Source organism: Manis pentadactyla, chromosome 4, assembly GCF_030020395.1.
Source record: "Manis pentadactyla isolate mManPen7 chromosome 4, mManPen7.hap1, whole genome shotgun sequence".
NCBI lineage: Eukaryota > Metazoa > Chordata > Mammalia > Pholidota > Manidae > Manis > Manis pentadactyla.
The window spans coordinates 177,582,920-177,595,818 of record NC_080022.1 but is presented as its reverse complement, the minus strand read 5'-3'; the positions used below and the strand labels follow the sequence as shown (position 1 = coordinate 177,595,818).

At 48.3% G+C, this 12,899-nt stretch overlaps 1 protein-coding gene across 2 annotated transcripts in view; it reads left to right on the top strand.

Annotated features, from left to right (window-relative positions):
- The window catches only part of PRKCA (protein kinase C alpha), a 355,291-nt gene that overhangs the window by 329,968 nt on the left and 12,424 nt on the right, over nt 1-12,899 (top strand). For both annotated transcript variants that reach the window (XM_036899733.2, XM_057501630.1), the window contains exons 15-16: nt 4,964-5,071; nt 6,810-6,950. In XM_036899733.2, the coding sequence (XP_036755628.1) occupies nt 4,964-5,071; nt 6,810-6,950 (249 nt within the window). The remainder of the gene's footprint in view (nt 1-4,963; nt 5,072-6,809; nt 6,951-12,899) is intronic.

Sequence of the window (12,899 nt, the reverse complement as noted above, 5' to 3'; positions counted from 1 at the left end):
ATATGCCAATAAATGAAATTAGTTGTGTTAGATGGAAATAGGATCTGTTTCCAAAGGCATTTTACACAAGAGAAAATGAGGTGGCATTGGCCAGCAGGAGACTAGCATTTCAGAACCCAGGCCTGCAGGCGAGTCGTCCCCCCACCCCCAGGAGGGCAACACACACGCGCCCACTCCCATCCTTCTCTCAAGGCCTTCCTGCGACTTCATTCCCCAGGAGAGAGCTCAGGGAACACTGCACTTGTGCAAGGATGTCCCCTTGGGGTGCATTTTGAAGTCCTATCTCAGACTGTCCTTGAGTGCCCAGACTTGAAGGTTTACCTCACCTCCCTGACGGCTCAGCACCCTGCCACCCCCCAACACCCAGTGGTTCCGTAAGCATTCTGGCACATTTTCATCATTTCCCATCCTGCTTCTCGGAGTCACTTAGCCTGCCTTGTATGATCCCTTGACGTTTTCAGAGTCTCTGATGAAAATGGCAGGACTCTAAATGTGACGCCTTAAAGGCATCCCACATTCAGGCCCTGTGGAAGGTGTTCGGGCACAGGCATTGTATCTCTAAATCTTCGCTGTGCCTGCCTCAAACACAGTATTTTCTTTTCAGAACCCACTTCTTCATCATCCCCTCTGATTCAGTGCAAACTTAAACATAGTCGTGGGCTGTGACTCAGCCCCGAAAGGATAATGAAGGCTCTGCTCGTATTACCCAAAGCCCCCCAAAAGCTGGAGGAGCTGCAGAGACCCAGCAGGGGCAATAGATGCTGTTATTGAAAAGTAAGATTAATTATCAAGTCACTGATTGGGTTCTGGTCTAAATTTGTCCTCTTTACTCACAGAGGGCTGAAGACAACCAGAAAAAAATAGTTTATTGCAATTTTCTCCTCATTTGGTTTATTTATCGTCAGAGGCCAAGGGGACAGTTAAGTATAAACAGCCTCAAGTCTTTCTCCAATTCCTAGATTGCTTGACAAATGTGATTACTTTGGGGCATAAATAGTATTTGCCCAGCACTCTAGTGAGCAGGTTGAGGCTCCGAATGCCCATGAGTATTCATCATAAAGGGCCCGGCCTTCTCTTCTTTATGCTACTTCCCACCAGGGCTGTTTCTGCTTTGTCTTCATTCCTGATGAATTGGAAATGGGTACTTTATCCCAAAACTATAGCCTGAACGACCCTTGGGTGCTCTCCCACCCCCACCCTTGGTCATCGGCGATCTGTAAATAAACACACAGGGCCCCCACACCATGTGCGAGTAAGTGATTAAGGAGTCACTTTGGAAAGAGTGAACCGTCACCCCCACTTGTCTGTTTAAAACCCACAGATTACACGTTGCTAGGGAGGGCACCTGCTGATGAGAAAATGTTCACACCAAGCCAGGACTTAACAGGTAGCTTAGCTTGAAACACTGTGTCCCTCCGTACAGAAATTTAAAAATAATCCTGGCAGTTGGGGGGGAAAGAGGAAAGAGAGGCGACCCACAGTGGTCATGCATTACAGACCTCACCGACGCATTGCCTCCAGTTGTCCCCAGGCTCCGTAGCTGTCGTGACTGGAAAGGAAAATGAATATAATTATAACTTTTCACCATTGACCTGCCTTCAACAGCAAGGCCTGATAGCAAGCAATTACCTGTAAGAGTGCCCCAGGGGGGGACCTAGGGAGACTTAACAAGAGCCATAAAAATGTTCACATCCTTTGGCCGCATGATCTCACACCTGGGAAATTATTCTTAGGAAGTAATTCAGAGAAGGAAAAAATGGTATGCGCAGAGATGCGTACGGTAGCATGAGTTATTAGACTACAGTGCCGGAAGCAGTTGTGAATGTGCCCGCTGACAAGTGACTCAGTCTCTGATGATGGATGCCCTCAGAAGACTGGGCAGCGCCAGAGGAAATGTGTGTACGGCTGTCGGGAAAACAAGGAACTCCAAGTTAGGCATCATGATTTGAAAATACTGTGAAAAGCCTTAGAGTCCACAGAAAGCTAAGAGCAGTTTTTGTGTTTAGGTAAAGAGAAAGTAGCCACTTTTGCAGACTTGCCCCCTCCCCCAAGAATACATCATTTTAGTTTAAAGTAGGGCTCCGGGGAGCTTTCCTGACTCTGATGTTCACCACTGCTGGTCCCTGAGCATTTGGGTGTCCCTCACATGGCTAGTTCTCCCAGTGAGGTCCGAGTGGACGTGCTCCGGGCAGAGCCCCTATGTGCCCGAGCAGGATGCACCAGAGCTCCTCTGCCAACTTCTGCAGCAAGGCCAGGATGGCAGCTGCTCCATGAGCCTGGGTCCCTGGCCACCTCTGCTGAGCCACAGTGGGCATGTGGCACAAGCAAGAGAGAAGCAATCCAAATTAAGGCTGGGAAATCATGCCAGGTCTCTATTCTAGAAACAGTCCCTTTCTCTGCAATGTCTTTAAATTTCTCCGGCCACGGCAACTGCCTGCTCTTTATCTTCAGAACTCACCCCTACCCACCACGCAGGATATGGATCAGCCTTTTAAAGTTTGCAAAAATGATCTTCACCAACAGTCACATCCTCTTTACGTGCTGGGTGAGCACCTCCCGCTCAGCCCTACCAGCGGCAGCGCCAGGGGGCCACCTCAGCCACTAGGCACCAGGACAAGCATGGGGAAGTGGCATTGCTCAGAATGGCCAAGAGCCCAGGCTCTGAAAATCAGGGTGCCTGGGTGGGCATCCGGTTCTTGGACACTCCACTCTGCAGTCCCACCCAAAGCACTTCATAGAACCTCAGTGACCTCAGCTGTCACCTGGGATTAATAGAAACTATGTCACCAGGTTGTTTTGAGGATTGAGGCCCACATGGCACTCCACGTGGTGCCTGGCCCAGAGCAGCAGCCTAAGAAGTAAATGGTATGGCTGCTGCCCTCTCACAGACACTGGCCGTTCTTTACCTGGCCGTACAGGCTCTCACAGCACAGTGGGTGAGAACAGAACCTCAGGGGGAGAGGCATGTGTCCTCCCTGGGATGTGCTGATCCTCGTGGCCTCACAGGGATGGGACACAGAGTGAAACCCCTAGCCTCTGCCACAAGGGTGTGTGGGCTGGTGGCTTTTGTTACTCCTTGGGAATCTGACCGCCGCAGACGAGCCTAAGGGGCCTCAGAGGATCCTTGCAACCCCAGACTGTGATGACTCACAGTGGGGTAAAAGGCTTTCTTTACTGCAGGACTTCTCAGGGCCTTTAAAATGTAAATGTTAAAGAAGACAAGTAGTGATTTTACAGCATCTTACTACGCTGATGGACAGTGACTGTGAAGGGGTATGTGGGGGAGACTTGGGGAAGGGAGGAGCCTAGTAAACATAATGTTCTTCATGTAATTGTAGATTAATGATACCAAAATAAAAAAATAAAAAATAAAATAAAATGTAAATGTTAAGGCAGATCTCCTGAAGTGACTATAGGCTGCAAACTCTGACCCACGAATATCCTGTAGGGTTAATGTTCTAAGGAATACTTTCTGGGGTGGGTCAGCAGCCAAGTGTCCTGCCCTCACTGGGGACCTGGAAGGACTTTGTAGTAAAAGTCTTCCTTTGACCTGCAGTGCACAGGCCTAATCCCTGACATGGCAGCGTCCGCTTCAGGAATGAGCCATGTGGGGAAGCTCACCTGGGCGAAGCGGGGCCCATGCCTAGCGACAGTTAAGCAGCTGCGATAGGCCAGTGGCCTGCACAGAATGTTCCCCAGACAATCCCTGTCTTCTGCATTTGAGAGGGAAATATTTGAAAGAAGGAAAGTCTACTGACCACTGCACAGTTATCTTTTGTCCCAAGTATAGTTAAAATTTAAGACAGACTCGGCATTAGCTGAGTTATGACCATATCAGCCAGAGTGACCAGGAGGCCTCTTTCCATGAGAAGGAAACTATACATGGGGTTCTCTTATCAGAGGACTGATCCCTGGTCTGCCTTAATTGTGCTGAGCTCAGTTAGCTGAGCCAAAGGAGAACATTAAGAATTTTCCCATAAACTAACCTATCCTGTGTGCTGTGCCTCCAGAGTGACAGGTACTTTGCTAGGCCCCTCAGGATTAAAGATGCCAGAGGGCATCTGAAGGGCATCCAGAGCTCACCTGTGCCTCCTGAGGATTCCAGGAGCCCTTCCTAGACAGTTTGTCTGCCTTAGTAACAATACCAATACTGCTAAGCACCTTCATTGGGTACATACTGGGTGCAACACAACATATCAGGCACTTTACAGACTCCCCAGGGAACCCCATTTTGCATGTTGAAAAACTGTCTTAAAGAGGTAGGACACTCATCTGTGGGCACCCAGAGCTGGAATTCTGGTCCACATCCACCTGACTTTGAAGCCATGACCTCCCGCAGTGCACCAGGCCTCCTGCTCCCTGCCTGGGTACTATAAACCCAGCAGAAGAGGACAGGGAGGTGTCTGGTGGAAGCTAAACTCATTCATCTCTGCCACCATGTAGGTGGCAGGCCCCCCAGAGAGCGGCTCCCTGGTGGGTCAGGCAGGCTCTGATGTGAATTCCTGGACCTAGACTTGTGGAAGTGCTCCCTGCTCCTGTTCTGATGGCCCCTTCTCGCCACAAAGGCATTAGCATTCCCCATCTGCCCCCACCTCTGAACACAAAGCCATCTGTAACCTAACATGATCATAATTAGATTTTTTAACACATAATTACAAAATTAATGAATTAATTATAATTTATTTGCAAATCATTAAAAGCATGGCTCAAAAAACATTTTCCCTAATGATGGTTTTGGGTTGCTCAGGCCGAATAATTAAAGGGATAGAGTTAAAACATGAAGAACAACCTCCAACCTGATTAAAGATAATCACATAACCCCACACATTCACTGAGCTACTTCTGTAGCCTGCGTGTGCCCAGAAACCGAGTCTGTTCCTTGGTCCTGAATTGAATCTTCAGGCACCATGTGAATGAATTCCCCTACCTAAATATTTTCCTATCTGTCTGTTTTCTGAAATAGCCTCCATTCGACGGTGAAGATGAAGATGAGCTATTTCAGTCTATAATGGAGCACAACGTTTCTTATCCAAAATCCTTGTCCAAGGAGGCTGTTTCCATCTGCAAAGGGGTAAGTAGATTTGTGTTCGGCAGGAGAAACACCCTCCCCACACTTGTGAGAGATGGCAGAGAGACCACACACCCATGCACACCCATGCCAGGACCAGCGCTTGATGACATGCGGGGCGTAGCGGGAAACGGGGGGGCCTGGAAAGCAGGTTCAAACCCAGAACTTCTTAGAACTCTGGCCCAGGCAGTTAATAGTCCTGTGCTTTGGTGTCTGACTCACCTTGTGAAATTGCAGTGCAAGTTACAGGAATTGCAGGCTCTTAGGAAATGTGAGTCCCCTTCTCTTGCCTCACTGGGTGTGTCTTGGTTCGTTCTTCATTCGTTTATCTGTCTTTGAGATACAGCATACAGACAGAAGTGGGCACAGATCGGCAGTGCGTAGATCAATTAATTTTCACCAAACGAACACACTCATGTAACTGGTCAAGAAAGAGAATGTTCCGACACCCTGGGGGCCCCTCCTCTCCCACCCCCAAGACAAGCAGCGTCCTACTCATAACTGCACGGATCAAAGAGCCATGCCTGCTTTGAACTGTGCACAGTGGAATCATGCAGTGGGTGTCAGCATTGCGATCGTGAGCTCCCCTGTACTGCTGTGTGTGGTGGTGGTCCTTTCATATTGCTGCGTGCTACTCCATGCATGGATATACCGCAGCCTATTTACCCATTCCCCTGCTGCTGGGCCTTAGGTTGTTCCCACTGTGGTTTGGGGCCAGTACAAATAGGACTTCCAAGAACCTCCTGGGTCTTAGGTTTGGAGAATAGACAAAGACATTTCCATTGAGTTAATACTTAGGAGTGACTGGTTTTTAATAGTCAAGTTGTAGGTCACAAAATCATTTCAGACCTAGTAAGATGGAGAGCAAAACACTCCCAACATTTTCTGGTGAGTCTGACCATTTGGGAAGCGTTTACCACATATCTTCCAAGGACAAGCCCCTATTTATGTGTAAATAGGGAGAATGGGTCCTGACTTCAAAGAGCTTATGGTCAGTGCTCACCTCCACATCCTGCCGTGGGTGCACTGAAATTAACTAGTCTCCTTCCTTGTTACAGAATTCATTCATTTTTCCAACCCATGAATCCTTGATTGATAACTTTTGGTCCAGGCACTGAATAGACATGTGACGCTCGTTACAGCGTCTTATGTGATCCTTTCGGCACTCACCACTTTTAGTTACGTACGTGCCTTCTCACATACATAAGTTCACATACATATAGAATGGCAGCCTTCAAGCAGAGAGTGTGTAAGCATGCCGGTTTAAGTTCTTAGGTTTGGCTATGGGACCAGATTGCTTCCCTGTTTCCTTATCAGGAAGATCAGTATAGAAGGACTCACACTTGTGAATGTTGTGTTTGTGAGCTGATGTCACCCTGTGCAGGCCTGCAGCAGAGCCAGCAAAGGGGAGGTGCCACGTCCAGAATTTTCTTTTTCTCCTACTTTTGTGGTGAGGTTGGGAGGGAAAGGGGCTGGAGAGGGTCCTTCTGTTTCTCTTTTTTTTTTCCAGTTCTACTGAGGTATAACTGACAAAATTGTAATACCTTTAAAGTGCGCAACAGTATGATTTGATCTACGTTGCAGCATTGAGTTAACATCCATGCCTCACATAGCTACTTTCCTTTTTTTCATGGAGAGAATTCTTCGGTTCTACTCCCTTAGCACACTGCAGTTGAACAGCGCGGCATTACCCACTGTGTCACCACGCTATGCATGAGATCCTTTTCCCCTACTTTTCTAGCTGATGACCAAGCACCCAGGCAAGCGGCTGGGCTGTGGGCCCGAGGGAGAGAGGGACGTGCGAGAACACGCCTTCTTCCGGAGGATCGACTGGGAGAAACTGGAGAACAGGGAGATCCAGCCACCATTCAAGCCCAAAGTGGTAAGTCACAGACGCAGCCTGTTTCCTGAGCCATATGTCCGCAAATCTGGGAGGTGTCCTGCCCACCCTTTTTTCTGGAGAGAGGAGACCAGGGACCCTGACTTCTGCAGGGTGAAAAAAAAAAAAAAAAGTCAGATCCCAGCCTCACCCTCAGTTCTGTGGTCTGAGCAACTGGGACCCCTGCCGACCAAAAGCGAGCGCAGCCCGGGCAGGAGTGGGACCCTGTGCCCGCCGCACCCCCCAGTAGGGCGGCTGCAGAGCGTCTCACAAAGCTCTGAGCCTTTTAGGCCTGCTCTGGGGATTAGGCATGGTGGACTCGCGCACCCGGCTGAGCTGTGACCCTTCTGCGGCCTTGGCAGGACTCCTCAGGTGTCTCTGTCTTCCCTGGGTTTGCCTTGCCTGGATGTTAGCACTGTAGTGGGACTGGGCCATGGCCAGCTAACGCTGGCGGGCCCTGCTGCGGTTCCCACAGTGGCCACAGCTCCAGCTGCAAGGAGTGTGTGTCAGCCCCATTCCTGGCATCGCCATCTTTATTCACGCTCTTCCTACATGGCCCCCTTTCTTTTTTTTCATTTAACAAATGCTATGTCCTCAACGCTTTAGAAATTAGTTCGTTTAACCTTCACAACAGCCTTGCAAGGTAGGTGCTGTTGTCCCCAGTTTCCGCTGAGAAGACTGAAGGTGTAGAAAGGCTGAGTGACTTGCCTGAGGACACCCAGCTGGTAGGTGGTGGAACCAGGTTTCACACACTGGTGTTCTGGCTCCAGGATGCGTGTGCCCCCCGCTGCACCGTCAGTCCGTCTCAGGGATTGCCCTGAGCCAGTGCCCTGGTCCTTCGTGACAGCCACCGCTGGCCTTTTGAAAGTTTCTATTTCTGGAGATAAACTGAGTCTTTAAGACATCGGCCTCCTCGCTCACGCCACCTGCCACTTTGCAGTGCCCCGCCATGTGCATTCCTAAGGGCTGTGCATCTGCGCCTTCCAGCTTCACCACAGTGCCTCTGTCCCCAAGACTGCAAAGAGAGCAGCTTTACCCCGCCGCCAGTTTGGGGAACATCCGTATATTGGCTGGGCCCAAATCTGTCTCCTCTGACAGGTGCCCCGCGAGCAGGCAAAGGGACCCTCCCAGGGCGGCTGAGTGACTGACTGGGTAGCACCCAGCTTTATTCTTAGAGCAGCAACTTCCTTATCAAATATGTTTTTGTGTCCTCTATCCAAGAATAAAACTGCTGTTGGTGAGCCCACTGGTTTTATTTTTCCAAGATATATTTAGCACAAACTGAAGAAAAACTAAGATTAATCAGGTCAGTTGACTTCCTCCTGAATCATCATCTCAGATAGGGCCCTTGCAGATCTGCCACCCCGCCTTCTCTGTAGCTGGTCCTGGACTCTGATTTGGGGGGACCTCTCCTAGGGTTCTGAGCCTTCGATTCACAAAATCTGGTTTTAAGGGGGGAGGCAGGTGAAGACAGAGTGATACATGAGACTGCAAACGTCTCAGAACATTCTGTTGGAGATTTTCTTTTTTCCCTTTCATATTTATTTAGCCTTCTTAAATATGAAAGGTGCACAATAGCATCTTATACCCAGCTTAGCTTCTTTACAGCAGCAAAGTAGAGACACAGGCTGACCCTGCCTTAAAGCATTGAGCCAAATGCAATTGCTTGTCAATCACTTCCCAGAAAAAGACAAGGTGCAGCAAAGTCGACCATAAAACACATCTTTTTTAATTCCCACCTCACTTTTAGAAGATACTGTTTATCTGCATAGTCTCCCACTTCTTGTGCACACCGCAGCCCTAAACTCAGCTATAGCAGAAAAGAGGATGACTTGGCTCTAGCAGCTGAGAATGTACATTGTTCCCTGTGGGCTGTGGAAACTACTGGAAGGAAAGTCACACTGCGGCAGGCAGTTGAGCCATAAGCAAGTGTTCATTTATTTATTCCTGAAGTGCTGCTGTTTGTTTTGTAACTGAGTACTGGTTAAAATAAAAGAAGAAATGTCTCTGGCTGTGAAGAGACAACCCCTGAGCTCCCAAACAGAAGCAGAAATCCCGGACTAAGGTCCTAAAAAAGGTTTTTTGTGAAAAGCCTGTTTGGCGAGGCCTCCGGTCAGAAGGAAAGGAGAGACCTCTTCTGTTCACAGCAGGACTTCTCAGATGGAAGCCCCCGTTCTGCTGGAGAACCTGACTACAGAAAAGAAGGAGCTAGAAAAAAATACAGGTGTCCAGAAGGTGGGACAAGTGAAGAGACAAGACCAATCGTGGAGGTTAGAAGCAAGCAGCTATAGGAGAGAACAGCAGACGTTTTGTCCCAAAGCAGAAGAGAGTCAAGGGCAGAGAGATGGATTAGGAAAGATTTGGACCCCGGGAGAGGCTTGGTTTCCCCCGCTCACCACACTGTGCCAGCCGCGTGGTGGCGGCTTAGCTCCTAATCCCAGAAGAAGGGGCATTGCCGCAGCCCCCGGGGCAGCATCCTTTCTGTTCTCGTGGTCCCATGCTGGATCCGAAAGACCACGCGCCGAGAACAGTCCACGCGGCTGAAGAGGACACTGACCACAGAAGAAAACATTCTGAGCCTGAAAACTACCCTGGGGTCCACACAGCAGCAGAGAGCTAACTGCATATAAAAACTACTCCATGATGTTGCTTCCCAGCTTTCCCATTGAAAAAAAATAGTTCTCAGATCCAGAGTTAATTTAAAAGTCAAAAGCGTGTACAGATAAAATGCAGAGCCGGGTCCTCTCTGACTGGCGGTTTTGTTATTTCAAGGAGAGATGCAGCCATACAGCCCATATAGCGCTGCTGAAAACCAGTCAACGCATCACCACCAGAGGCTTTTACTTAACGTGTGCAGTGAGCCCGTTTCCGAGAGCGTCTCTCCTCTGAGCAGTTTTAGTCTGGGCTGAGAAAACCTGTCTGTCTGCATGGAGTTTCTTCACGTGGTTTTTACCAAGTGCTAGTGAATCAGTTTCCCTGAGATCTATCAGGTGAAGGACCATTAGCTCCTAGCTCCATGAAATCAAGCTTCTGTTTATCATGAATACCCACAGTGACTTTGAGAGCCCAATTATCTGCAGGTGGTGCCTCTGGAGAGTGAGTTTGTGCTTGTATTCTTGGTATTTGGGGGCCTCATCTTAATTTTTTGACCCTCCCAGGAGAGATGATTCCAAAGTCACCAACTTCCTTAGGGGAATAGAGGTGCTCTATTGCTGGGCAGCCACAGAGCCTGTCTGGAGGAATCGGGGTTCCATACTGTCCTCTCTTTTTATTTTTCTGAAACCAAAGTGACATCGCAGAAGCTAGAGCAAAATGCCATGGAAAACGCGGAATTCCACCACCAGAGGCAGTTGATCCAGCAGGAGGCTCCGCACAGGACTTGCCATCTCAGGGTGACATTAAGGTCAGGATCTGCAATGTGGCCGTGGCCTGGATTCTGTTTATGGTCACACTTCCAGGAGAGTGGAGAGAGGAGAGTGACCAGCCTCAGGTGTGCGGGACCACGGCCACCCTCCACTGAGGGTGGCAGGTCAGGAGGCCCAGAGGTGCACCTGCTCACCGTCAGGCACAGAAGCGGCCGTGGGAGAAAAGAGCCTGCAGGCGAGGAGAGCCTGCCCGGCCACAGCCCGCTGTGGCAGAATCCAGGGCCCCCAAAAGGCCGCAGTTGTCAAGATGAAGATGATTTTTCTAGAAGACAGGGTGATCATCTGTGTTGGTTTATTTTGTAAGACAAAAGCCAAAGTGGACAGCTGTGTTAATGCTGTCCTGGACAGGAGGCAGCAGCATAACTCTCTCTCCTTTGTGGAAAAAAGCACAAAGTGAGTTGGTTTCCATTTTCTCTTCAAGAAGACACAATGTACAGGAGCCTGTGCTGCATAGACAAAGGCCCATCAGCTCAGCATTTGGCTGATGTTCTGAATGACACTGAGTTGTCAAAAAGAGGATGTTCAGAAGATCCCGTGTAAGAAGGCAACGTTTTTAAGTTAAAAGTGATGTCACCCCTGGTTAATGTTCAGTGACTAAGTGAGAGCGGAGAGGGTCCAGGCTGCCTCCCATGGCATCAGGTGAGCGAGGAGGTACCGTATGGAAGGAAGATGCAGCCCGCCTGTTGGGCCCAGCATCCTGAGAACCCACCTAGGGAAGGAGAGCTCTTTCTGCTTTGCCTGAAAAATAAAAGGCCTGAGTTTGTGTCCCTGCAGCCTGCCTTCAGAGGCACACAGGAGCCCAAGATTCTGATCTGACATCATTTCAGATCTTGTAAGCTTCCATTCTAATTGAGTCATGAGAAAAAAATGCCCAAGAACAGCCTTCAAATTCCCATTCATACTGCCCACGAGAAATAAGTTTGTACAACATCAGAAGTGGAAAGTTAATTGATTTTTATTTTTTGAATTCTACCCTTTGGCACCAAGGAGCAGAACAGCTAGTTCACAGGCAGGCCAAAAACATACACTATGCTTAACTGGTCATCAGAGAGAGAGAGATTCACCTATAAAACTGACACTGGGAAACCAGCCCAGAGTTAATGGATGCACAGAGTACTTTGGAAATAGACCTGTCTTTCCCAGGTAGCGTTTCTTGGGAAATTACTGTTGTTATCTTATCAAAAAGAAACAGAAAAAAATTAAAGGAATTTAATCCAGACATTGTCATCCTTGCAGTGAAAGCCACAGAGAATAAGAAAGAACACTGAGAGCAAGCAGAGGTGCCGGTGAGAATGCACAGCTGGGTTCACGTCCCCATCACCCGGAAATCCTTTAGTGCTCAGTGCCATTAGCTCTGTTAGAGAGTTTCAGGGTGGCTTAATGATTGAAGCTGGTGCCACCTTCTTATTTATTTCTTTTTAATTATTTCAAAATAATTTCTAATTATAGTCTTGCAGAAGGGTTTCAAAAGTAGTATAAAGAACTGCTTCATTGTCTTTACCCAAGTTCCCTCAGTGCTAACATTTTACCACATCAGCTATATCATGCTTTCTCTACACCACTCAATGTGTGCGCCTGTGTATGTGTGTGTACTGACACACACGTACCTATGTTTTTCCAAGCCATTAGAGAATAAGTTGGCGATGTAACACCTCTTAACACCTAAATAATTCCAAGTATATTTCCTTCAACTAAGAACATCTCATGGTACTGTGTTCTTTTTAATCATTGCTCTGAAAGTTATTTATGCAGAGCAGCAGCTAACCAGGTAAAAGGAGAAGGGAGTACCAGAGTGGTCACCTAAGCGATGAGTGCTGTAGGCAGCCTCGGGCTGCAGCTAATCAGTTCTTGCAGGGAGCGAGGTGCTTTCATTCTCTTGGTCTTTCAGTGGAACCAGCAGCAGGGATGCTAATTAAAATTAAGATTCTCAAGGCTCACGGAGCTTCACTGATGACAAGTAAAACTAACCAGCTTTTGGAGATGAGAACTGGCCACATCATGATGCATGTAGGTTTGATTTAAGCATTTAAATCAGCCTAAGACAGCATCTTCTACTCGGTTAATTAGAGGCAAGAAGTCTCCTCTTTGATAATTACTCTCCCTATACTTGTCTGCTTGAAAGAGAAATAGGAAGAAATGAGACATTTAAAATAATAATCAATATAAATAAGTAGCTCTATTGCGAGCCTCAAGCTCAGCAGTGAGTGACAGGTTAAATGCAGACCCTGTGAGCCTCCAGTCGTGTGAATTGACACATTCCCATTGTCTGAAGTGAAGGACTCTAGCCCTGATGGTCATTACAGGAGCTTTTCTTGGGAGAGGAACCTTGAACCCTCTAAAGCTGACCATTGGCATGAAGAAAGATGAAATAGAGTGCATGCTTTTATTCCACAGGCTACAGCCCAGGATAAGCCGGAGCCTTTGACCTCACTCACACGTGGCTGTCACACTCATTTATGTGTGGCTTATAGCCTGTGTCTATCAGCAAACCTGTCAGCAAAGTGGGTGCCCTCCAGATCGGAATCGG